Source organism: Antechinus flavipes, chromosome 2 (genome assembly GCF_016432865.1).
Source record: "Antechinus flavipes isolate AdamAnt ecotype Samford, QLD, Australia chromosome 2, AdamAnt_v2, whole genome shotgun sequence".
In the NCBI taxonomy this organism is placed as follows: domain Eukaryota; kingdom Metazoa; phylum Chordata; class Mammalia; order Dasyuromorphia; family Dasyuridae; genus Antechinus; species Antechinus flavipes.
In genome coordinates, this window is record NC_067399.1 from 539,941,492 (window position 1) to 539,968,647 (window position 27,156).

Genomic DNA, 27,156 nt, shown 5'->3' on the forward strand with positions numbered 1-27,156 from the left:
GATTACTAATAAAAGGTTACTAACAAAATAGCTTCATTCCATATAAAATTTAGTGTTGTCATCTTCATTTGGTTTCAAAGGCCTGCAGAGTTTCCTTTTTGGTTACTGTGGTGATAAAAAAAAATTATTTGTACATATATAATTGACATCACTTCCAACATCACAAAAGTATCACAAAAGCAATTTGGATTTTAATCAACTTGTGTCTATTTTTTTTTTAAATGCTGCACATACTATTATTCAAACTTGAGGATAAAAGCTAAAATTAATGTTCAAGAGATATCTTGAAGTAAAAACCAATTATTAAGTCTTAGCCAATGAAAGGAATGTTTTAAGTGCTTATATTTAGGTCAAGTTTATATTTCTTCTTTCTCTTAGCATATAACATTAAAACTACAAATCACATAAAATGGGATGAAAATATGGTCGTCTTAGGGAAGACCAAAAATGCCAAGTACTTTAATTCCTATATGAAATCACTGAGTTTTTAACTATTTAAACAAAGAACTTTTTTTTTCATCTCCAAATAAGATTTAAAATTAATTTTAAAAGCATTTCAGCATTTATATAGACAAACATGGGCTTAATATCTTCTTGGAAAGATACGACTAATACATTTTCCTTGTATTTAAGATGATATTCTATTAAAAATATTAAAAGATAATATATAACAGCATTTTGTTCTAACAAATGAAATTGTTTTTTATAATCGATAAACAATAAGGACAATGAGATTTTATATTCTCTACAATTTTCAGTTAAATTATGAAATGATAAAGAAGTGATTCATTGTTAAATAAAGCTTCTTTGATCCCTACAAATGATGTCCTTGACTCAACATGGTTCCTGGGCAGCCATTTTCATTATTAAACAAAGAATTCTTAAGACTTAAAATTTTTACAGATTATTTTGGTTCATTTTCTTTCAGATCAAAATATTTTTAGGAAAGGTAATTTGCATTTGAGCTCTACACTAAATACTAAAGTACTCAAATGAATCTTACATCTCCTTGAAGTGAGTATTCTAACCACTGACTGAAATGACATTTTTGCACAATAAACTTCCATAGAACTTTTTGATTAACTTAAAAATACATATTCATTTTTAATTACTAATTTGCATTCTGAAAACAAATGTCATTCTATCATGTTAAACCCTATAAAATTAATTTGTCAAAGTAACTACGTAACTGAAAAGGCAATCAAAACTCTCCATGCTTAATAACAAGTTTGCCTTTGGACAAGTTACTTCTTCAGACTTTCTCATCTGTAAAAAAAAAATTGGATGATCTCTGGTTCCTTCACAGCTCTGACAATCATGAGCATCAAATATCAGAAGAACATATTAAACATAATTATTATCTATTGTATTAAATCAGCATTACACTGCAAAGAACTATTTGCTTCCAAACTTCAAAACATGCTAAAAAAAAAAAAAGATAAAATAAATAGCTCTTACAGGATAATATCAACATACTTTATGTGAAATGCACTTTGCTGCAGGCAACCATGTTAGTGAAAAACATTTTTTCTTCAAGACTGTTGTTGAATGTCGACTCGGACAGATCTGCAACAAAAATGATATTTTGGTGACTATAGAAACACTTAAAATAATTGTGGTTTTGCCCACTTTCATAATTATTAAGAGAAAAATTGCTTTCATTCCACTGTAACACAAAGTTTGAATAGTAAATATATATATAGTATTTTAAGAAAGAAAATCTAAAAACCTAAATTTACAAAGTAGGGTTAGAAGAGGATTACTTGAATGAAAAAAGAAGCCTTCTTGGTACCATTTGAAATATAATTCAATTTACTTACACACTGCTGAGCAACGAAAAAAACAATTGCTTTATTAATCCAATAACATCACCTTTATGCCACATTTAAAAGGCATTCTTTTTCATTTTCAAACTCATAAAAAAAGTATGATATATTCACAATTCAGTTTCTCAGGCTTATATAACTATTGTTACTACTATCTTTTCCTTATAAGAGATAATAAACAGTTCAATTAGCATTTAGATTCTAGCCAGGAATCTTTGATTTTCTTTTTATATTTCTATTATTAAGCACTTTAATCCAATCCAATAATCCAATCAGTGCAAGGTACAATATAAAACTAGGCCATAATGGCACGGTGATAATTAGTTTGTCAAAAGCTTTTTAACTGCTTGCAAGGCACTTTACATTTGATCCTTAACAAGCCACGGGGTAAATACTATGTTCTTCCTCATTTTATAGATGTAGAAACTGAAGGAGGTAGAATTAAGTGACTTATCTATTACTACTTAGCTAATTGTGTGTTTTTAGGATGGCTGTGACCTCAGACTTTCCTGACTTCACATCCCCACTGCATCCACTGCCACACTCAGCTTCCTAACTCTATACTTTCCATTTACTTCCAAATTCTTTTCTTCACAATCTGGTATGGCTCAAAATGTAGAAGACCACTGGGTCTTCTAGGTTTTTTTCTCTCTCCTGTAAGTATTGATTTATTACATACATTCCAAGTACATCATTAGATTACCTGAAGAAGCAGAAATACCCTGAATAGAAAGGTCATATCTAAAATTATAATGATACAACAAGTCCATCTCTCCATAGGCAGCCAGGTAGCACAATAGACAGCATATTGGGTCTGAAGCCAAGAAGTCTCATTCATCTTCCTGAGCTCAAACTTGGCTTCAGACTTAATACACTCTATGACAAGAAGTTACTCACTCATGTTTGCCTCAGTTTCCTAATCTATACAATAACCTGGAGAAGGAAACGGCAATCCAAACCATTATCTTTGTTAAGTAAGCTCCAAGTAGTTTCACAAAATGTTGGAAACAACTGAACATACTTTTAAATTTTGCTTTCTTTTGGGTTTTTAACTATGTGGCAAAATAGTTGAAGTTGAATAGCACAACCGTTACTCTAAACAGCTCCATTAAATAGTAAATAACCTCTATTTCTGCTAATACTTTTAAGTCAATGCTAAGTTATTCTAACAAATACCTTACTTTCCCAAGTTCCACATCGAATCCTCAGCTCCACCCTCAGGTCCCCAATAAATACAGAAGTCTTTATCTTGCTATCATACTTACGTGAACTCTGAAATTCCTTTATCTTATCATTCTAGCTTTCTCCATTTTATGACCACTCTTCATCCACACTAAAACCTTTTGATTCCTCTACCCCTCAGTTCTTTCCTAGGCCATCAATCTAACAAAGGCTAATCTCCTTCCTTCCCTAAGGTAAAACGGTTTAACTCTAAATGGGCCTATTTGTATCTTTATGTCATCAGGTCTTACCAAGCCAAAACCTTGAATTCCTTCTATCTTATCCTGATATTCCTATTTATATGCTACTATACAGCTAAGAGAGAATTAAAAAAAAAAAAAAATCACAAAATCATGTTGACTGGGTCCACATTTATGTAACCACTATTTCAATTAGGTCCTCCACTACATCAAAGCATTATTCTTTATTACAATTCCCTAATTAATTTACTCTCCCACTTGCCACAAAGGCTTTTCCAAATTGTTTCATTCCTCCTCAAACCTGCAATGTTATTAAAAAGCTCTTTTAATTACCAAATGCAATTAATGGCCTTTTCTTGATCCTTTGTTCAAGACCACCTTCTTTTTGCTCTTTATATGTTATCTCGTCATGTATTCAGTGATCTGTCATAAGTCTCCCAGACAAGAAATTCTACCAGAAGGTAGATGTAGGAACAAATTGGTGGGTTATTATAGGGAAGCAGATTTCAGCTTCATATATAAAGAAAAGATAAAATTTCTCCAAAGTAAAATAAATTGCCTCATGAGATAAAAAGTCCTCAATTAATGGAAGTCTTGAAGGAGAGACTGGGTGATATTTGGTAGAGATGTTACAGATTTTTATGCTTCACATATGATTGAACCAAGTAATTTGTAGCTAGTCAACATAGTGGTTGAACATGCAGATGGAAAATCTCAAGCTTAAATATAGCCTTAAATATTTAGTAACTATGGGAACATGGGCACATTTTTTAATCTATTAGCCTTAGTTTCCTCATCTATAAAATAATAACAGCACCTACCTCTCAGGATTCCTGTGAGAATAACATGCAATATCTGTATATTGCTTTGCAAAATATAAAGTGCTATAAAAAGGCTTCCTGTAAGTTACTATTTTTAAAACCTCCAAGGTACCTTTAAACTAGAAGTCTGTGATATTAAAATAAAAGACATTTCAAATCCTGTCTGAGAACCTGAAATCTTTTCTTTTATTCTGGCTTTTGAGTGTCACTGTCAAGTTGCTAACATTTAAAATGTCCACGATACTTGGTAGATACCTCATATTTTTCTGAAACAGCTTTTATCCTACATTTAAAACTGAATGTTTAGAAGTACATACTTGACACTATTAGTGAACTCTTTATCTTTAATGGCTACAGAACAGATTCGGTATTTTAAGATCAGGCCTAAAAGAGCTACCAAAATCATATATATATTTTTATCTTATTTTTCATTCACTCTATCATTTTAATAGTTAAATTTTAACATAACTCTAAATATTCATTACCTTCTTTGTTAAAATTCAGGTGGCTTATTGATGGAGTGTCACTTAGTTGCCAAAGTGTTTTAACTTCCTTCTGTCCACTATTTATTTCCACTCTCCATTTTTTTGGAGTCTCGCTAATAAAAGAAAAAAATAAGAGAAAAATAAAAAACATGTTTTTATAGAAGAATTATTTCAGGCTAATAAATGCTTACCTCTGATAGAAGTTTTTTATGACAATTGGTCTGATCGGCAGCTGAAATGTATGTTTCTCATTGAGAGGGTTTCTCTTATAATATAGAATGCAAGACCTATAAAAACAAAAATGAAAAAATTTTTTTAAAGAATAAAATTCATTCTAAGATAAATTTTTTAAAAGTTAAGTTTTTTTTTTTAAATAGCAACTGAGGCACAGAAGTTTAGATGGGAAACCTACTATAATTTGAAAAAAAGATTCTTTTGAACATACAATTACACTTAATACATGAACCAAAGGGGAAAAAAATTAGTTATTGTCTAGCTTTAAAGAGATTAAAGATAAAAAATAAAGTACTGTTAGCAAAGAGTCAGAATTGGAGAAACATCAGAGAACCTATATGATTTGATACAAAGTGAAGTAAGCAGAATCTGAACAGCAATTTATACTGACTACAATAATATAAAAGAAAAATAAACTGTTAAAGACTTAAGAATTGAGATCAACTTTGTGACTAATCACAATTGCAGGAGAATATCAATGAATCAATGTTTTTCACCTCTTGGGGAAAAGGCAATAGATTAAAGATGCAAAATGTAAAATTTAAAATATGGTCAATATGTAGGATTCTTTGGGTATAGCTATTTGTTACAAGGAAAGACTTTTTTCAGAGGTAGGAAAATAGTTAAAAAACAGAAGGGCTGTAACTACCATGCTGAACTTGAAATACATAAAAAACACTACATGGTAGTCTCCTTTTTTTCTGTTCATCTTATAGAGAATATGTTTGTCAAATTAACATTAATAATAAAAAATTTTTTAATAAATGAATATGTTGAGGGAAAGAACACCTAATATATATGGGGGATAAGAAGGATTATAGGTAGGAAATTAAATAAAAGCTTATATAGATATGTTTACCCCATAAGAATTCATATCTAAATATTTTTAAAGTTTGCAAAATGTTTTTCCTTTACATCAGCCTGTGACAGGTAGAATATAAACACTACCATCATTTTGCAAATTAGGATGAGGAAGAGTGACGTGACTTAGCCGAGATTAGAGAATTATTCATTGCAAGATCTAAGATTTGAACCAAGTTTCAATGCTCCTATAAAATATAATTTCCTATCTAATTTTGTAAGCACAGGAAGCTTTGAAGTGTTTTCTTTTTCTTCTTTGTAAGTGAGAAAACAATCTGCTTTCACTGAATTGATGAGGGGTAAATCAAAAGGTTCTCCCAACTTTAGTTTAAGATGTTACCTAGTTACACAGAATCAGGACAAGCTTCATACAAGAACAATTCTGCATAACTTTTTAGTAAAACACCTGTCTATAACAGTAACAGACTAATAGTCGAATTGCTCACACGACCTTAGAGATAGTCTAATCAAAAAATATAACATGGGTGATAAGGGCAGAATGGTATTAAAACACAAGTTTGAATTATTTCTGAGGACAACTAAAGCATTTAATCATAACTACTTAATTATAGTGTCAAAAAGTTATTAGAAAATAATGATTACTTACTGTGCTAAAGTGAACAGGATTTCGTGTGGAAGTTTAAGGTATATCATGCAACTGATCACAACTTCCAGAATGTGGTGGAGTTTCCTAACACGACGTACTTGTTCTTGTGTATCTATGGATGTGGAAATAAAGTAATCCTAAAAGAAAAAAAAAAAAGAGGGGGAAAATGGAGTCTTTGCAAAGAAGCTATCTAAGAGTAAAGTATGCCCCAGTTTAGAAGCCTGAGGGAAGAAAATAAGACAGAGATAAAGAATGTATGCATTCCAACATTATTCTTAAACTACACATTTTAAATAGACCAGGTAAATCATTTTCTACACAAAGAGGAAAAATGACTTCTCAATTAAGTCCCAAGAAATAACATATAGGCCACCACCCTAAATAGATCGTTTGCTTAAAAGGAAAAAAATACATATAATATAGTCAATAAAAAATAAAAAATTATAGGTCATGCTTTTATCAAATACTTTAGGGGAAAAGTGAAAGGAGTAAAATTACTATCTTTAGATCACCACAATCCCTTTCAACTATAAAACCTGCTGCTCTGAAGCCAGAAAGTGCTTTTATGGGTATTATGGATATGGGCAATATGTGTCCATGTGTGCATACACACACACAGGAAAGGGGAAAGGGAGAGAGACTCAGACAGGGACAGTGATTGAGACAGACACACAGAAAAGTATCAAATTTCCAAATGGATGTCTTAATTAAATTCAATATGGCCAAGAGAATTCATTATCTTTTTAACAAAACCCATCTCCTTCTCTGAATTCTCTATGCCAAAGGAATCACCACTTTCTTTCATCACAAGTTCATAACCTCAAAATCATCCTTAATCCTAATTCTAACCTTCATGTCATTTAATCGGTTACCAAATCTTGCTGATTCTATCTTAATTCACAAGGCCACTATCCAAAGTTCATCACCTCTTGAAGTATTACAACAGACTACCAACTGGAATCCCCAATTCCTTTGCCCTCTCTAATTTATCTTCTATTTCTGCTGCCAATAAGATATTCCTAAAGGACAGGTTGAGCATATATCTCTTTTCAAAATCTCAAGTGGCTTTCTATAATTTCTAGGATTAAGTACAAACCTTCTGTTTGATAATTAATTCAGCCTACCTCTCTAAATTTATTAGATATTACTAATTTCTTTCTATCTAGTCTTCTACATCTCTTAGAATCCCAAGCTTCCTTAAAAGTTTGGCTCAAGGAATAATACCTCCTATACCTTTCTAGTACCCCTCAGGCATTAGTGCCTTCAAAATATCTTGGTGGTTACTTAAATTGTATACATATTGATTTTTCCCCATATCCCAACCCATGTGCTTCTTTAAAGCAGGTATTTCTTTTCTGTCTGTGAACTATCAGAGCCTGTCACAAAAAAAGTTGTTGATGAATGCCAAACAATTCATCATCCAAAGTGCCATTACAATATTTAATATCCTTGAAGTTGTTAGTGGTTATTTTTTTTTTCCTTTAGAGAAATTAAACAAAAGTAAAGAACAACCCGGTTTTCATTCCATGATTTCTGGCAAGGCCTCTTTCAGAACATACATATTAAATAAAATCAATAATCTGAAATAATCCCTCTCAGATTTCACATGTGCTATTTTGCACAATTGATGTGGTTCTCAAATTTTACATAGAACTTCGATAAAAATTTAATGCATGTATGAAGTTTATTTAGATGAATCCTATTATCAAACATTTTCAAAAAATAAAAATCCTTGATTTGCAATGTAAATATATACTTTAATTTAGTTTTTCTATAAATATGGGTTATCATACACAGCAAAGTTTCATTTACTAAAATCTGGACTGAAAAACTCAAAAACTTTTCTACACTAAACTTTTATGAGATATAAAATTAAAAACAACTGCCAAACTTTCTATAGCCATACTATATAATCAGACAAGTGTTTGATGATAATGACCTAAGGCAATGCAAAATCCTAAAAAAGACAAAACTTAAAATTCAGATGCTCTAAGGTCCTGCACAACATATTTTATGTATCTATGATTTTGTATTTGCTTCTCCAATACTCTTGAATAAAGAGCATTTTCTATGTTGGATTTAAGACAAAGTACACCTATACATAAATAATATAAAAGGACAAAATAAACTGGAGAATGTCAAAATAAACTCACCAAGTGATTCATTGATGCAAGCTCCTTGCCTATTAAAGAAAATTAAATATATATAAGTGGAAAGCATATCCAAAACAATAAAATCATACCTTAAGTATCAAAATCTCTCTCTATATATATATACACATACATATAAATATAAAATCTCTACAATTTTAAAGCACTTTATGAATTTTTCAAAATATATCATACTAACTCAGTGAGTATATTTTTTTAAAAAGATAATTTAATATAACATTTAAGCCACAATTATCAATGTTATTGTTTATCCTTGAAACTCTCATAGTTTCTGTTTAAAACATTTTAGAGGGTTTCAAGTGTTGGTTTGCTCAATCAAGTCATATTACAATATCTTACGAAACAATGAATAACATGGGGAAAGAAAAAAAATTATTTGAAGGGTAGGTAATTAGAGAGGGTAATGGGGAATTTAAGAGAACAAAAACAAATATGACTTACCTATGAAAAAGTTAATGTAATCTCTCTTTATTTTGTCCAAACCAACTTCCAAAAGCATTCGAATTGGAGTGGTACCAGTGAGTGGAATTACATCCATGGCTCCATGGTAAGATTGCTGAATATGCTTACTTAGCAAACCACTACTCCCTCTGTGGAGCTAGAAATAAGATATCTCCTTCAGAGTATGATATATTAACATCATTTGTGTGAAAAATTAAACACAGGGCTATCTACATGAATCTAAATAAGGTTCTGCTTTGTTCTAAAGCACTGTTTCCTCACAACTTATTTAAAAATCATGTTTCTTAAAAAATCGTGTATTTTAAATATGTAAAATATATACATACCCATGGCTGTACATCCCCACGTCTTAAATACTGTAAGATCATTGTAAAGCATGCCACCAAATCTTGATATGAAGCAACACCTTGAAAACACAAGTTATTCCAATATTCATTTTTGTTGTATTTTTGCAGTTATAAAATGATTTTTAAAAAATCATTTCAGGTAAAAGAAGAATATTCACTTTGTCAAAGAAAGACAACATAGAAGTTAAATCTAAGAATTAAAAGGTCTAATAAGTTGATGGTAAATAACTATCTATTCTCTATTACAAAATGGAATATTAAATGCTTGTAATCCTAGCAAGATACAACAAAAAGACCCCTGGATTTAGAGTTCTCCAACTCTAAAGAGAATCTGGGTTAGAAGCTTACTCTGCCATTTTTTAGTAAACCTTTGTAGACCCACTTGATCTGTATGGTGCTCGTTTCCTCCTGCATAGAAGCTGTAAGTTAGTCTAACTGATTGCCAATCTTTCCACCTCTTAATATCTGAAAGATTCTATATGCAACAATATTCATTTATTTATGGAATTAGAAATTTCCTATGACAAAATATTTTAGGCTTACTAATGAGTGACAGTACATAATTCAACTGTTAATGAATAGCTAAGAAAAAACTTGATTAGAATGACTTCCATGCAAATCAAAGTTTAAAGAGGAAAAAAACTAAGGTAGCCATTTTATTTCAACAGATTTGAAAATAAATCTAAAATAGAACAGATAAGATATAGATTTTTTTTTTTTTTTTTGCTGAGGCAATTGGCATTAAGTGACTTGCCCAGGATCACACAGCTAAGAAGTATCAAGTGTATGAGGCCATATTTGAACTCAGGTCCTCCTGACTTCAAGGGCTAGTGCTCTATCCACTGAGCCATCTAGATGCCAAGATAAGATTTATTTTAACAGAATAGATACTCACTCATTCTCATTCTGCACCACAGTTGTTCAGTGAAATCCAGATCACCTCGTACTGTAAAAAGACACTTAATGGAATCGTCAACTGCAGCAGTATCACATTTCAATACCTGAAAAAGAATTAAAACTTTAGAAAACACTTCATTTACCAAAATTACAAAGATTTCTAGGTCATCAGAAACAAATTTTAAAAGAACCGTACATTTGCACAATTCACTTATTAAGTTTAGGCAGACAATACAAAACTTTTATATGCTAATCATAATGATATTAGCAATAAAAGTTTAGGCAGACAAAAATAAGTTTAGGTGCACTATGTGGGCACTTACACACAAGACAAAAGAGTATTGTTACTGATCAGTCATTTCAATCTCTTGTCTAACTTTATATAACTTTGTGGACCTCTGAACATTACGTTTTCCTGGCAAAGACACTTGAGTATTATTTACAGATTTTTTAAAATGGTCATCACATGAGTCTATATAGGGGAAAAACTACTGCACCAAAAATAACTGAACTTGGAATAAATGTTTGCCATCAGTTTTCCAAAGATACTCAGTGGTTTGATTCTTTCTCTAAAGCAAACAGAAGTTAAGGGAATTGCCAAAGTCACATAGATACGAAGTTTTTGAGGCTGAATTTGAACTTATTCCAAGTCCTGTACTCTATCCATTGTTATTTTACTAGGTAAACAGGTATTCTGACTCCTGGGAAGGACTCCAAAAATGGGGCAGTGAATAACTTTCTAAGCTACCTGTTCTGTTTGTTAAATATCTTTCTGGTATTTAATGATGTAACTTTTCTGTCTCCATCTCACACATGCAAAAGCATCACTAAAAACACATAAAGGAGCAGCTACTATAATGGATTCATGTGAGATAGCATAAAGTCAAAGACCAAGCATATTGTGGAATGAGGATTATATGTGGAAATTCTTAACAAAAAGTCCACATACCTTGACTTTTTTTGCTGAAGTATCAATTCCATCCAACTTACTCTTTAAATCTAAAAAATTTAAAAATGGCATTAATGATTATTCTGTCCTATTCTTTCCTTGCTTTCAAAGAAGGATAATGTTATAACCCTAGCCAATCTGTAGTAAAACAGTATACTGAAGTTGCTACAACTGTAGGCTAGAACTGGAAAGAATCCTAAAGACCATCTGATCCAAATCTCCCTCGTTTTATAAATGAGGATGCTGAGGCACAGAGAGGTAAGACATTATCCTAAAAATCAGTCATGATTTAAACCTAGATCTTCCGAATATATTTAGTGCTTTTCTCCAATATAACCTTTTATCTGCCTTGTAAAGTTTCTAAATGTAATATAGTATCATTACAACCAAATCTAAGTATAAGGAACTTCTGAAACGACCTCTCTTTTGTACCTTTATACATAATACTACAAAATAAAGCTCTCTATTCCTTAACCACAATAAGTTTTCCTTAGACATCTATAGAGAACTATCACAAAGGCCTGCTTAGAGAAACTAAAATGATTTAAATTGACAACATGCAAGTGAACTAGAAAAACAAATACCATTGAGAAATTCCTGAACAAGGTCAACAGATGATTTAGTTTCTGTAGGTTCAGGCCACTCAGTAATACCAGTCGCCAATCCATCAGCCAAGGCCTATTAGCAGAAAAATACATTGTTCATGCAATCAATAAATGTTAATACACCCAACCAAATGGAGGATTCAAAAAGAAAATAAGACTTATGTTGAATGAAGGACTATACCCAGATAGGTAGGGAGAACAACACACCTGAAACAATTAGAAAACAATGTGCCTGTGAAAAACTATTAACTCATTATACATAATTATAGCTCACAAGTATCACATCAAATTCTAGTTATTAAACAAGCACACTGTTATCTACTGTTTCATTTGTGTTTCTTAAAATAGCTCACACTTTTTTGACAGAGTCCTATTCTGATAATTCTTCATGGCATGGAATTGATTCGGGGTTCTTGATGTTCCAGCAAACTCAGCTCTGGTAGACTTTAGTATCCTTGGAAAAAACTTTGTATATAACACTATACAATATTTGTATATATTGGATATAAACTGATGCAACACATTGTGTCCAGCATAGCTGAAGTAGACAAAGGCTCATCACCAGAAGCTGGTCACTTGTGATAAACAAAAGTAGTTCTTGGTCTTGGATGGCCTGCTTCTGCAGTGATGGCAGAGGGGTAACAGAAGGGGTGAGAAGGTTCTAACAATAACAGTTTTTAGATGACTATCAACTTTAACTTGGCTATTAGTACTCCAAACGTGAGATTCATATCCAATGACAAAAAAGTAGACATACAAGGGACTGAGTTGTAGCAAACCTGATATTGTCCCTAAAAATAAAATCAAAGACAAATGGGGTTATAGTTAAAGTTTTTTCTTGCTAAAGCAAATAATGGACATTTTTATGTTAAAAAAAAAAAAAAAGGTCTCAACCTTTATTTTGAGTCCAAGACCTCTTAATCAGTAAGTAGGTAGTATGTTTCAATTCAGGTTTTCTGAAATTGTGGTTGGTCATTGTGTTGATCAGATTTCCTAAGTTTTTCAAAGTGTTTGTCTTTATGTTGCTATTATTGTATAAATTGTTCTGATTCTATTCATCATCTCACTCTGCATCAGTTCATACAAGACTTTCCATGTTTCTATTCCCTTTATCATTTTTAAACATAACAATATTTCATCACATGCACATATGCATTGCTCAGCCCTTTCCTAGCTGATGCCCCTTCCCCACCAGTTTTCAATTCTTTGCCATCACAAAAAGAGCTACCACAAATATTTTTGGGTCTTTTAAGGAAATAGTTTTACTGCACAAGCAAAGACAACAAAAATTATAAATTCATGGGCCATCTAATCACTATAACTGTAGCATCTGATAAATATTAAGAGAGGCATTGCATCATTTTAACATTTCATGTAAATGATATAAAGAAATTCGAAGAACTTGTTAAGATTATTTAAATTAATTCAAAATGTGCTTTTATGTTTTGCATGTCAATGCAAAAGTAGGGACAGGCAAGAATAATGGGAAATGTTTTAAAATGCATGAATCTATATGAAGTAATGAGAAACAAAACTAGACATACCACACCTTTATCATCAATAACAATTTGAAAATATTTCAGAGAAGCTACATGTGGTGATCACTGAGTAATGCCACACACATACAAAAAGTTGATTACTTTTGATAAACAGGAAAAGATATGTTTCTGAATGATTTGGGTATGACCAAACCAACTTGTTAGATGCAAATCAATCACCAGAGAAGAGACCCAACAGCCTTTACCACACTTAAGGAAACATTTTACTTTATAGGTAGGAAAAGACAGTAACCAAGGAGAATAGCAATTTAGAATATGCACTCATTTGTAAAAACTATTCAAAACAGAAGACTTTGAATAATACTGTCTCAAACAGCTAAGAAAACCAGTGAAAGGTAAAACTTTTAAAGATAGTTGAGTGATACACTTAACTAGCCAAAGTTATCCTGAGGGAATTTAAGGATGAAAATACAAGATAGAAGACATACCAAAAGAAAAAAAAAAAGTAGTAAAGACCAACAAAGAGTTTTATTAACAAAACTTTTTTTCCCCAAAAAAACGGCAGTGTCACCACACTTGGCCTTAAACATAAATGCAAGATGCACTGGCAAGCAAAAATAGCACTAAAGAAAAAATGTTGAAAAAAGCTAATATAAAAAAGTTTTTCAAAAAGAAAGAAAATGATTGTGGGAAAATCAGCCAAATTACTCCAAGTATACATAAGAGTAACATTAAGAGTAGATCTGTGTTGGAAGTGACATAACTTTAATGGCTTTATTTAAGGTACTGATTTAAACTGGTTGAGGGAATAGAAAATAAAAAATGTGTGTGTAGGAGGGCAAGAGGAGAAATCTCAGAACTTAGTAATGCCTCTCCCCTGAACACCCCCCCCCCAATTATATCAGCTAACATATGCATACATAAAATTTTTAACAACTAATGTCACATACGTATAGTGAATTAATATGAAGCCATTTGTAGGGAAAAGGCAAACAATCCCAAATGGACCACATATTTACCATTACACTGATAATTGAAATATGTGGAGAACACAACATTCTATAAGTATTGTTGGAATTTTTACAAAATTGTTAGGCAGAACAAGCAAGGTATCTCCCGACTTGTACTTGAAAATTTTTCAAGATTTCTTGTACAGATTACTTGTTTGTTCAATAACCTATAATAGATATTAGCCAATGCTTAATTTAAGAGACTGCTCGCCAAAAGCATGTCAGTATCATAAAGGCAATCCAATGCAGAGTCCAAATTGAAGAGGGATTTTCTATAATACGGTAAGTCCTCCAGAGACTTTGTTTGTTGCTATCACTCTGCTAGTTACATTGAGCCAGGAAACACTGCTGAGCCTCCTACAAAGGACATCCAATCCCTCAAAAAAAAAATTTGGCATAATTCACACCCTCAAAAAATGAAGTGAATGAAACAATTATGTTTGTTATATCATACAATTATATAGTCTATAAAATTAATCCATTAGTATATATGAATCTTAGAAAACCAGTTTATATGGAAATGCTGGGCACAAAATTAAAATGTTGTTTTCCGTGTACTGCAAAATACATTTAACCTATATCACATTGCTTGCTGTCTTGGAGAAGGAAATGCGAGGAAGAAAATTTGGAATTAAAAGTCTTACAAAAACAATGTTGAACACTATCTTTACATATATTTGGAAAAATAAAATAGTACTGAAGGGGGAAAAAAAGATATTGCAGAACTTCTTTTAAGAATTCAAATTTTATTCTACCACCATACCACCATCATCTAAACTATCAAACAATTTGAAATTATTTTTTAAAAGTCACTAAAATTCATACTCTTATTCGTAAATCACTAAGCTAGACCAAAACCCCAAGGTAGCAAGAAAAAAAAGACCTATATTCATAGAAGATAATGTCTCATGACACAAAAGAACAAAAGACATGCCAACTGATTGAGGAATGGCTAAATAAATTATGAAATACGAATGGATTAGAATACTTATGGTGCCGTTTAAAAAAAAAAAAAAAAAGATGACTTCAGAATTTTTCAAGACTTCAAGGAAGCACGGGAAGACTTACATGCACTGTTAAAGAACCAGGAACACAATATAAACAATGACTGCAACTAAGTAGAAAAAGGAAAAAAACAAAAATGCAAAATTTAATGCTGTGTAATTATAATGATCAAACTTAAATTTAGAGGAGTTTAGAAATTTCCTTTCTGTCCCTTTGTAGAAGGAGAGATATAGGGGAGGGGAAGTGGAATATTTCATATACAGTTAAACAACTATGGAAATTGGTTGGTTTTGCTGCATTACATTTTTCTAATTCTTTTTTTTTTTTTTTTGCGCTGAGGTAATTGGGGTTAAATGACTTGACCAGGGTCACATAGCTAGGAAGTGTTAAGTGTCCAAGACCAGATTTGAACTCAGGTCTTCCTGACTTCAGGGTTGGTGCTCTATCCACTGTGCCACCTAATTTCCCTCAGACCCTTTTTTAAAAATACTAATACTCTTCCAATTCTTTTGCATTGCAATGAGTCACTAACATACTACAATCTCTAGAAAACTAAAAATGAGTATTGGAGAGATAACATAATGGAGATAAAAAGATTGTGACATAATAACTAAGAAAACCTAAGAAGGACTAGAGTAAAAATCATCATCTGGAAATGTAAAATGTGCATGACTGTTGTGATCTTCATCAGTGAAGGAACAATATAAACTGAAACTATCATAAGTCTATTCGAACAGCTCACATTTGTATAGCATATTAATATTAAAATGATATTTCATTTGGTGCTCACATCTCTCAGAGGTAGATGTTATATTACTATTTCCATTTTGCTTAAGTCAATGAGGGTAAATGACTTGAATATACAATCACAGGGAGAATGTCTGAGGCATTAAAACAGTCTTCATGATCAAATTCTACATTCTTATTATGTTTTATTTATTTGTTTTATATTTACTTTATTTATATTATTTATTATATTTGGATAATTTTAACTTTACTCCCCATGTGAAATTTCAGACATTAGTATGATGGTTTATTGAGAAAGATTCTCCCAAAAACAATGAGAAATAACTCTTTGTTGAGTGTATGTTAAATAATCCAATGACCTTAAGTCTGAGTATTTCAACTATAGAAGAAAAAGTAAATTTCATATCAGTTAAAGACATTGTGATGACAACTTCACTGAAATATAAAAACTTAAGAAAAATTGCAACTTTCAGACTGATACTCACAATTAGAAACTTCAGTTCTCTATGCAGATGATACAAAGGGCTTCTAGGATCTCCAGGTTCCACTTTAATATTCTGAAAATTACCCAAAAGTAAGTTTTTAGTACTAATACCTTACATATCATTAAATTTTATAATTAATTTCAAAATCCTACATGCTTTCCCCCTTTCCCTCCCCATAAACAGCAATAAAAACTTAATCTTATAATTCCATTGTAGTGTGCATGTCTAACGCTGTTAAAGAGTAAAGGAGTAATTAAAGGCAGAACACATTATTCACCCAATACTCACACTATTCATGGATATTTCAAATCTTTCCTGACCCAGAAAAACAAATGTGAATTCAAACCACTACACCCTCTATCTTGATATGCACTCTCTTGAAAGACACCTGTGTCCCTCTGTCTCTTCCCCATCTACAATCAAGAACCTACATTAAATGATCTTTTTCACATGCTCTCTCATAATTTTCATTGAATTTCAAAGAGTTACAAGGTAGGATAAATAAAGACATTATAAAGCCTATATTAATAAATAAATGATGTCTAATTAAAATTAATCATAATTACTTATTATTAAATCAGATCTCAGTATTTAAAATCAGTCACAAAATTCCAAATTATTTTTTAAGTCTCTGTCCCTTTCTTCCTAATAGCCTAGCTTACCCTAGTCCCAGATTAACATTTCTAAATTCTAGTACCTACTCTCCTCCCCATTAAGGAAGACTAACTTCAAAAACTCCCATTAATTAGTGGAAGGCTCTCTTTAGTGTTATGAAAATTCAATTTTATTATTTAAAAATAAAAGATGGTATATACCAAGTGATAGAAGGACATTAGCTACAAGACCAGCATTTCTGAATGGTCAAAACAGAAAAAGGCTGTTCATGTAATAAACAAAAGAGAATTTTTTTTCCATTTGTAGTGTGCATGTCTAATGCTGTTAAAGAGTAAAGGAGTAATTAAAGGCCTGGATATAGTAAAAAAGGGGAAAATTATTTCCTACCAGTACTGAAGCAGAAGTGAGAGGTGGTGTTTGGAGAAGCACATCCACAGGACTCCATGAAATATCCAAACCAATCGTAGTGTATGAAAAGGGAATTGAATCATCTAAAGGAGTGGATTTAAATAGTTCGTATTGAGCAAAACCTCTGGTTGTTACCTAGAGGGGGAAAAGAAGGCTCATAAAGTCTACATAAATAAGAGACTGATAATAGAAGACAGTTAAATTTTTTTCTTAAGGATACCAAAATCAGACACAGCTTTTTTATCTACTTTACAGCTATTTCATTTACAAATCAAGAAATATTTTAAATTTATTTTCCTCCTAGACTACAAATTAACATTACAAAAATAGTGCCAATTAGAAATCTTAAAGATAAAAGCTTCTACAGAAAAATAGGTCTGTATGTGTATACACACAGCCCTCAGTTTTAAATAAAAACTTTAAAATGACTACACAAGAGAACACTTAAAACACATACGGTAGATGACTTATGTCTTTTCAGGTGTGAACTTTTCAATTCTTCAAGATTTACAGAAGAGTTTTTTTCAGGTGTGGGACCTAAAGAGCAGGGGGAAAATCTCAAGATTAAAACTCCAGTTCAGGTTTAGAACACTAAAAAGAAAAAGATTACTATTTCAAAGTAATGTGTACCCATAGCACTGAATTTGGAATTTATGGAACCATATGTTTAGTCAGAACAGTGCTTATTAGAAAGTCATCCAACCTCTTCATTTTACAGAGTAGGAAACTAAAACACTGAGAGGTTAAGTAACTTTCCCCAAATTAAAAACTAGTAGAAATGGTTAGAGGATTAGAGAACTAAGATTCAAATAATGGCTGTTTTTTATCAACTTGTTGGCCTTGTATCTATCTAACTCTCAGGATTCCAGTTTCCTAATATGTAAAATAAAGGATTAGAAAAGATGACTTATAATAGTCCTTCTATAAGTCTAGGATTCTAAAATTTTTAAAAGTTGGAATTAATATTTCAATGTCCACCAAGAATAGCACACTCTGAAAGGAATTAAATCCTTAACTTTTTTTGCAGTTAAATAGCTAAAGATATTTTTCTAATGGAGATGGTTCATTCACAACTTTAAATGAAATCTGAAATGTTTCATCACTAATAGTATTTATCACTGAGTGTTTACTATGAGTAATGTGAAAATTATAGTCAATTTTTTTCTCATCTTTCAAAGTTCTAAGAAAATAACTTATTACTAAACTTTTAAGGCTATTCATAGCATGACCTTATTTCTAGCTGTGTGACCCCAATTGCCTGGGGGGTGAGGGGAGTTGCTTAAAACAGCTCTAGATTTTTATTTATTTGAATCCTATTTATATGCTATTCCCTTTCAAGTAATGTCTTTAAAAAAAAAAAACTTTATAACACTTAAAATCTCACCTTTACATGTGACCACTTGCAAGACAATTCCTGTGATGCCCTTCTTTGTTCTAATAGGTTCAGCACCTAGCCAACAGGTACTTTCAGGATCTGAGCTGTCACATTTTACCCACAAGGGAGGAAGAGGCTTAACTGGCCTTTTAATCTTCAAATGGGTCATATTAGGATTTTGTGTCATTGTGTAAAGTCCAATCAGCTGCCTAGAAAACGAAATTCAAAGAATTTTAGATACAGACAGGGGTTCAAGTTGAAAATTTTGATTCTGGCAAATCCTCAGTTTCTTATGAATACAAGCTACAACTTGTTTAAAATAACACTCAACTGTGTTATTTTAAAGCATCAAGAAATAACTTTTTCATACAAAGTTTTTTATATCCCAGTGCCTAGGGCCTGGGGGTACTAAGGAGTTAGTCAACAATTAATATTCTTAACTGATTATTTTCTTTACAATAGCAATAAGAAATGGTGTTAGAGAACAAAATTAAAAAGACTAAAATCATGAAACTATTAAATTCTCCTAAAAGAGGAGGAGGACAGGAAGAGGATGTTGAAATGTAATCAAGAATACTTTTCTTTGTTCCACTAAGTGATGAATAATTGTCATATTTTCTACCTATATTTGGACACTTGGTGTAAATTATTATTACTGGGAGAACAGAAATATAGACAAAATGGGTGTGCAATGTTGCATACACTGTTAGATATGGTCATTTATCTTAGTAAATTGTTTTTATTTGTTATAGACAAAGAGTCTCTGGGAGAGGTTTAGATGAGAATGACTGGAATTTTTTAAAGGGAATCAATAAAACTTTAGAAACAAATTTAAACCCCCACAAATTCACATGGGTGAAAATGATTAATTAATAAGATTACTTATAGTGAAAGACAATCTAAGAAAAACTAAGTCTGACATTTTCTTGGCAGTGAACAAGTTAATTAACTACTTTTCCTCATATTCCAGATAGTTATAATACTTGTATAATTTAAGTAATACACACGGTTGTTATGAGAAAAACACTTTTGAAATCTGCTAAGTTCTTTATCAACATGAATTATTATTTCTGAAACTATTTGAGGGAACAATACACATTTTTTAAAAAGTTCTCTCCTTTAAAAAAAAAAAAAAAACTTAAAAAGGAAACTCACCTGGCTCTCTTAACAGGTAAAGCAAGTGGTCCAGAATTTCCATTCATGGGTAAATCAGAAATAACTGATTCTTCAGACTGTGATTCTTCCATATTCTCAGCTTCTTTTTCTTTTGAACGCTTTCATAAATATTTTTAGTATTATTAGATTGAGTCACAATTAAGACAAGAACTCACTACATTAAAACTGAGGATTATTGAGGAAAACATTGTCATGAGTATCCAAAGACAGAAAAAAAAAATGATAGAATCAAACCTATAGCACAAAACAGTTGAGTGTTGAACTGGTGACTGGACCATTACCCACTTTCCTAGAACAAATAAAAGTACTATATTCTTTCCTATCAGCAGTACCCCTAATTAGAGGCTCCCTTGTTTTCTCACCAATCATTTCCACAGCTATTACCTAAGACTTAAAGGGGACTACTTCTTTTGACTCTAAGACAGCAGCTTTCTCCCTTATCTGCATATCCTCAAATCAATTATATCCTACTCTTCCTGTCACTTAGAATACAAGTATTTTATCCAGAATATGAAGATCCTCAAAGTACAAACCATACTTATTTCATCCTAGGTACATGTTTCTGTCAGTGTCAACATTCACTTCATCAATAAAGACCCTTGACTCCCTATACATTTTTCAACCACAGCAACAGGTAAAGTCTAAGCAGTTGTTATAGCCAAAAAAATCCGTCACATCATGATTAACTTTCTCATGATGAGCTACCTGATCTGAACTGTTAGGCTGATCCCTGAATGATGGATGGAGTTCTATGCCTACTCATCATTGAAGGCATTATAGACTGATAGGACTTTAATCTCAAAGGCACAGGAGAATTCTAACGTAAAAGAAGCTCTGTCTATGATGAAATACTAGAAATATTTGATGATGGAAATGAACATGAAAAGTCTCGGAATAAGAATCTGTTGCTATGGGCCTATTGCGCTCGAGTTAATAACTTGACTCAAGACAAGTCATTTTGCCCTGCTAGAGGTATGACTATATGGACTACCAAAGTTCCTTTCATCTCTTCCTACAGCTTCATTATTAGGGTCTCACAGTGGTTTTTCTCTCCTGCAGGATAGTGAAATGGATAGCATGTAATGGAGGGACTTGGAGCCACAAAGCCCTGAGGTCAGAGCCAGCTTCTGACAATTCCCTGGCTATGTGACCTTGAGCCAGGCACGTGTCCTCACTTATAATATGAGAGGATTAAACTGAATGCTTTCCAAGGTCTCTTCTAGCTCCATATCTATAATCTTATGAGCCCTGAAATCAGGCTGAATTACACTCTAAGCAATGACTAAGTCCTCCAAGAAGTCTTTGTCTCAAGAATTTTCGTCTGGTCCTGTGTGTCTACACAAACTCTTTTACTTTTAGCAAGGTAATCTATCTTTGTGATAGATTATTGATTCTTGTTCTTCACATTTTTATCCCCCTTTCCTAGTCCTGGATTTAACTCCATCTTTTAACCATAATTAATTTTCTCCTCATCTTTTTCCTAATCACTACAAATATTTCTAAAACTTCTAATAAAATATTAATTAAGATAACTCCTGGCTATAACAAAGAAGATAACCACATGCACAACGTGCACGCAGGGGAACATATCATAATATCTCTATGTTCCTAATTCTCTGAACCAGATGGTTCTTAGGGAACAACCAGTTCCAACTTTCTAATTGCTATTTCTTTGCACTCTGAGGAAAACTTATCTAACATATGATTTGAAGTTTAGTCTCAAAACATTTAAAAACTGGTAGGACCATTGCATTAGATTCCTATGGTACCCAAACAATTTTGAAGCATTTAACACTTTTCAAGTGCCCATTTCAAAAGGAATTTTCAAAGAAAATAAATATTTGACTGCTTTGTGACCTCTCACCTAATAGCTTTTCAAGTATATTATTTTGTCCCTATTACATAAAATGAACTCTTAATAAAAACAAAGTAGTTTACATTTGATTTCATTTCTCACCAGGCTGTACTATTTTGGAACTTCTTTGAATTTTCTACCATGCCCCAGGAAGTTCATTATTGGGAAAGCTTCATTATCCTAAATGATAATTCATATCATAAATCATCCATAATGATGATTCACATCAGCTCCTTACTATTCTGTTTTTCAGATTGAAAGCTAGAGCTATAGTGGCAGGCTCAGAACAATTCATTTCTCATTTAGCTGAACTACTTGGGGAAGTCTCAGACTTTTGCACTATGCTGCTTTTTCTTCTTTCCCACTTCTCCTTTTCAGCTTTTTTGGGGGTATCTTCCCCTATTAGAATATCAGATCATTGAAGACAGCAATTATCTTTCTTTTTTCATATTTGTATTCTTAGCACTTAACTCAGTGTAGCATGTAGTAAGTGCATAATAAATCCTTATTGACCCAGAACTATGACATGAACTAGGTCAGGGCAAGGTCAAGTAGCTATAATAGAAAAAAAAAACAAATTATTACAGTTGTAAATTAGTATGTAATGATGATGACTTTCAAATATTATCTTTGCTCTCCTAACTGGCATTAGTTTTCTATAACTAACCTACCAAGGACCAACATGCTATTGCTATAAACACATTAATCAACTGCTTTATGGCTCCAGTTACTAGCCCTGGATCTTCCCAGTCCAAATATCCTGACCTAGCTATCACCTCCCTATATATGTACTCTTTAGGAGATGGAATTTCCTGAGTGGTAGGGATTGTATTTTTTATTTTCAGCCCTCAGGACTTAGCAAAATATTGGCCCATAGTAAGTTTTTTTTTCATTGATTCATATTTACATAAAGCTTTAGTAACACATAGCTTTACACATACTATCTTATGAAGTAGTTATACTGGGGAAATTGAGTGATTTAATTAACGTACTTTGAAAATAAGAGCTGAGACTCAAAACTTAAAATTCCAAATTCAGAGAACACCATTAAATACAGAATATCAATGTCCTAGAAATTTATCTTTTTTAATAACAATGAACACACAAAAATAAAAGGAAAACTTTAAACATCTATAATTAAGAATATAGAGTACTATTTACTAAAATCAAGATCTTTTGTGAACACTGCCAAAGTAACCGCATGTGATCATTAAGAATTATACAAAAACCCAGTGCCACTTACCACTTTCTCCATAATAAATCTCATGCCATATCTACTTCCAAAACCTTCCAAAGGATTTGCCCGATTTTCATTAATCAATTTTACTTGGACATCAGTCTGTCAAAAATATGTGAAATTACACTGTTAAGTTGAATAAATATACATTACTCTAAAGAACTCTAATATTACACAGTAAAATTCTACTTTCACACATTTCAACAATTTATGGAAGTTGCAAGGTAGACTAAGAAGGATGAATAAATAAGGAGTAAGAAAATCTGGATTCTGATGTTAATTTTGCCACTAACTAGCTATATGTGATTTTCAAAGAAATCATTTCACATCTCTTGGATTGCTTCCAAATCTATGAGAAAATAAAACTATACTATCTACAATGGCCCTTATAGATCTAAACTTATATGGTCAATGTTAAAAATTTTAAATTATCTCTTGCTCAAGCTCATCTTTGTGCCTAGTATGTTCTTTTAAAAAACTTTCCCTACATCAATATCAATGCTTCAGAAAATTTGTAAAGTCTGTAACAAGTCTCCCTCTAACTTATTTTGTATTTGCTATCTTTGTCACAAAATTGGCAGATATTCTTTCATGATTGCTTAATTTAGGACTTTAGAATATTTCTTATAAAGCTAATACATAATGTAACTGATTCACTAATTACACAATATGTGCATGTGCATACATACTCTATAGACAAACCAGCAAGTTCCCTGGAGACCCCAAGATCACACATTTTATTTTTTAACTTTCAGCATCAAAAAACAAAACATGACTTATTAAATTCTAATAGATTAGTAATAGGGTCTGAGAAGAGAAAAAAGCCTGATATGCTTTACCATTTATTCAATGTTTCAAATATATTATTTTACAAAATTTTTTTATAAAATAAACTGAACATTTGCATTTTAAGTTATCTTTTATGAAATCATTCTGATTTTATCCAACTCATAAAAACAAGCATTTTATCCCATATAAACTCTATAGAATTAAATTACTACATTTCACCTTCTAAGTTAGAATATTGTATAATTTAATAGAAGCTAAGAAGATATCAAGTGTCACCTATGTTTTTAAGGTTAGTACCAATGGATCATAAAGTACATAATGTGAAAATGATTTGATTAAAAATTGAATATCTCTACATTTAGTAAAAGCATACAAAATCTCTGGAGTTGATATGCAGAACTTCCCCTTGATGTGCACAGTGAGCACTTATTAATTGAAATACACAATATTAATTTTAAGTATGAAGGAGATTTACTTAAAAGTACAATAAACTTTATACCTCATAGAAAAATGGATCTTTCTTTACTTCTTCCATTGCTCTGAAATACAAAAGTGTTAATATGTAGTTAGGTGGATTCAGAATAAAAATTATTAATGTTTCTATAAAGGTTTATAAAATGCTTTTCTTACAACTGGTAGGCAGCTAGGTGGTGCTGTGCATAGAGAATGCTGCTAAGTTTTTTTTTTGGTTAATTCTCAAAATGAACCAAGTTATCAGGGAGCGAATTCCATGACATAAAAGTGAATTGGATTTAAGTGAGGGAGGGCTATACAAAGTCACCTGCAGCACTTTCTCTTCCAGAGCCATCTGGGTCTAGTGGCTAGATATAGATCAGGACAACTGGATATGGCACTGGGTGAAATGGGAGACCTTGGCCTTTTTAAGCTAAGATCTTCAATAGGTCTCAGTTTGACTGAGGCTGAACCCATTGAGTGATTAAAGCTAGGTCCAATTAAGGCAAAGAATCTCCTCTTTCACCTAGCTCAAAAAAATCGAAATAAATGAATAAATGAATCTGGGATGCTTCAAGTTTCTAACCAAAACAGAAATGACTGCTATTTACAATCAATCTGAGCCAATCAGGACTCATTGAACAAATGCGGGTTGGCCTAGGACCCAGGGGTAGCCAATCAGAATCAAATTGGTTTGGGTTATAAGGCCTGGTCCTTGAAAAAGAAATCTAGCCAGTAAAGCCAGAACTTGCTGAGAATCCAGTGCCTAATTGAGGGCTCTGGCACAGTAGAGATGGAATAGTTGCAAATTGCCTAGCCCAAGTGCCTGGTAGAAGAAGCTTAATAAAATGCTTGTTTCCTTCCTCCCATCCTATATCCCAAACACCCACAATACCAACTCTTTTGTAATGGCAAAGAACTGGAAATAAATGGATGCCCATTAACCGACTATTGACCAAACACATTGTGGTATCTGAAAGTAAAAGAGCAGTGTTAAATAAGAAATTATAAAAGGGACAGTTTAGAGAAATCTAGATTTGTGTGAATAAACACAGAATGAACTGATTAGAATCAGAACAATTTATAGAAAAAATTGTAAAGAGAAATCTTCTGAAAGACTTAGGGGCTTTAATAAAGAGCCCTGATTCTAGGATTGATGAAGCTGTTCCTGAAAGAAAAGTAGCAGCCTTGAAAGGCACAAGGAGACAAACTTATGTCTTGGACATAACTGACCAACTTGGGAATTTGTTTTTTGTTGGTGTTATTTGACTAGGATATTTGTTCAAATTTTTTTTTCCTCTCTAAAAGTGAGTAGAGGGGATACAAGTAGAGATTGAGATAAGGAGAAAAAAAATTTAAAAACTTTTAAAGCAGCCAAAACAATAATTTATTACTTCAAGCCCAATATTTTCTCTATGACTCCGTATTATGTATTCAGTTATTTTAAAGGAAAATATACAGGGTGGCTCTGGTGGGCTTGACTTTAACAAGAGGAGAAAAAAAAGGAGGGGAACATTGGATGGGAAAAAACACAAAAATAAAGAAAAAATTTTTATAAATGATTTAAAGTGGGTAATCTGCAATCCACATTCATCCCAGTAGCCATTTTGTGCAAGGCAGAAAAACAGGGAGGGGGGAGGGAAAATTTAATTAAAGGATGGGGGGAGGGAAAGGGGGGGGGAGAAGGGGAGGGGATAGAAAGTTCCAGAACATTCTAGAAAATGTAAACAGCTGAAGACAACTAGCAATTCCAGTTACACACGCCAGGGGGATGCACCATCAGAACCTCTTACTGAAAATAAATTGTTTGCACAGGTTCAACATAATATCTACTAAATTGTAGTATTGTATTTTATGATGAAGAGTATTCTAGTTTCAAAAGTGCGAGTAATATTTGTTTCTAAAATCACAAAATAAACAGGTCTGCCACTCCCCCCCCCCACTCCCCCTTGCACCTGAGGGCCCTCGGAGAGACCAAGACAAAAGCTAATGTAATGGAAAGAAGCAGCTGCGCAATTGCTTCCCCTAAATCCCCTTAATCCCGCTAAACTCAGGAATGTTGGCAGCTAGAAGTCCCACAACCCTTCGTCTACAGATGAGGGGCCCCGAAAGGGGAAGACTTGGCGCAGCCAGTCCGACAGAAACAATAAAAGGCCTCAGCAATGGCCTTGGCAAGGGAGGCCAGGCTCTGAGAGCCCCAGATAGGGCCATAAAATCGAGGCCGAGGTTTCAAAAAGAGGAGACATATCCCGCAGGACAAATAACTGCCTTTCGGGAGGGGGGTGGGGCAGCCAAGACTGGGGCCTGTTGCGGACCTGGCAGGGCCAAGTGAGGTGGTCGTTCTCTTCGCGCTACCCAAGGCTGAGACCCAGAGAAAGACAGAGAGAGAGAGAGAGAGACAGGCACAGTAAGGCGATAAGAGATGGGGAGACAACTCACTTAATGAGAAGCTCGTAAAGGGCCGTAGCCGACTCATTCACGTTGGGCAACATAGCGTCCACAGGTTCAGAGCTCCCAAGCCACGTCTGCGAACAAGTGCGCACTCAACTGCTAACGTCACAGGGTCGTGACTCGCTCCGCCCCTCACGGACTACATTTTGCCTTAAAAAAAAACTAATAAGTCTTCTCCGCTAAATTTTTTTTTTATTTTCATGACATACAGCGCGTTTTCTTATTTAAATACTATTTCCTTCTCAATTAAGAAAAAGAAATGCTAATAACATTAAAGAGGATTTTTACGCATGTCATCTAATCACACTCTCTTTAGGATCATTCCGCGAAAAATGAGTCCCTAATGTCTAACCTATATTAAAAAC

General features: G+C 32.6%; 1 protein-coding gene across 2 annotated transcripts; it reads right to left on the minus strand.

Annotated features, from left to right (window-relative positions):
* Positions 1 to 8: 8 nt before the first annotated feature.
* On the minus strand, positions 9 to 26,895 carry ZWILCH (zwilch kinetochore protein). 2 transcript variants are annotated; one of them, XM_051980806.1, is made up of 19 exons: positions 26,780 to 26,895; positions 24,387 to 24,426; positions 23,105 to 23,200; positions 19,986 to 20,104; positions 18,840 to 19,039; positions 17,913 to 17,992; positions 17,435 to 17,590; positions 16,433 to 16,504; positions 11,666 to 11,759; positions 11,082 to 11,131; positions 10,131 to 10,236; positions 9,215 to 9,294; positions 8,868 to 9,024; positions 8,409 to 8,437; positions 6,256 to 6,392; positions 4,745 to 4,840; positions 4,554 to 4,666; positions 1,477 to 1,566; positions 9 to 105 (listed from the first exon to the last, which is right to left on the minus strand). In XM_051980806.1, exons 1-18 carry the CDS (start codon positions 26,830 to 26,832, stop codon positions 1,478 to 1,480), a joined length of 1,767 nt encoding a protein of 588 aa, XP_051836766.1. In that variant the 5' UTR covers positions 26,833 to 26,895; the 3' UTR covers positions 9 to 105; position 1,477. The 2 variants fall into 2 exon arrangements, with proteins under 2 accessions (XP_051836766.1, XP_051836767.1); XM_051980807.1 differs by having other exon boundaries at positions 1,459 to 1,566.
* Positions 26,896 to 27,156: the final 261 nt, after the last annotated feature.

Coding starts and splice junctions, on each gene's coding strand:
- ZWILCH (XM_051980806.1), bottom strand. CDS start 26,832: ATGTTGCCCAACGTGAATGAGTCGGCTACGGCCCTTTACGAGCTTCTC. Junction 4,841..6,255: donor ATCCTGTTCACTTTAGCACA/GTAAGTAATCAT, acceptor TTGTTTTTATAG/GTCTTGCATTCTATATTATA. Junction 1,567..4,553: donor CCTGAATTTTAACAAAGAAG/GTAATGAATATT, acceptor TTTTTGTTGCAG/ATCTGTCCGAGTCGACATTC.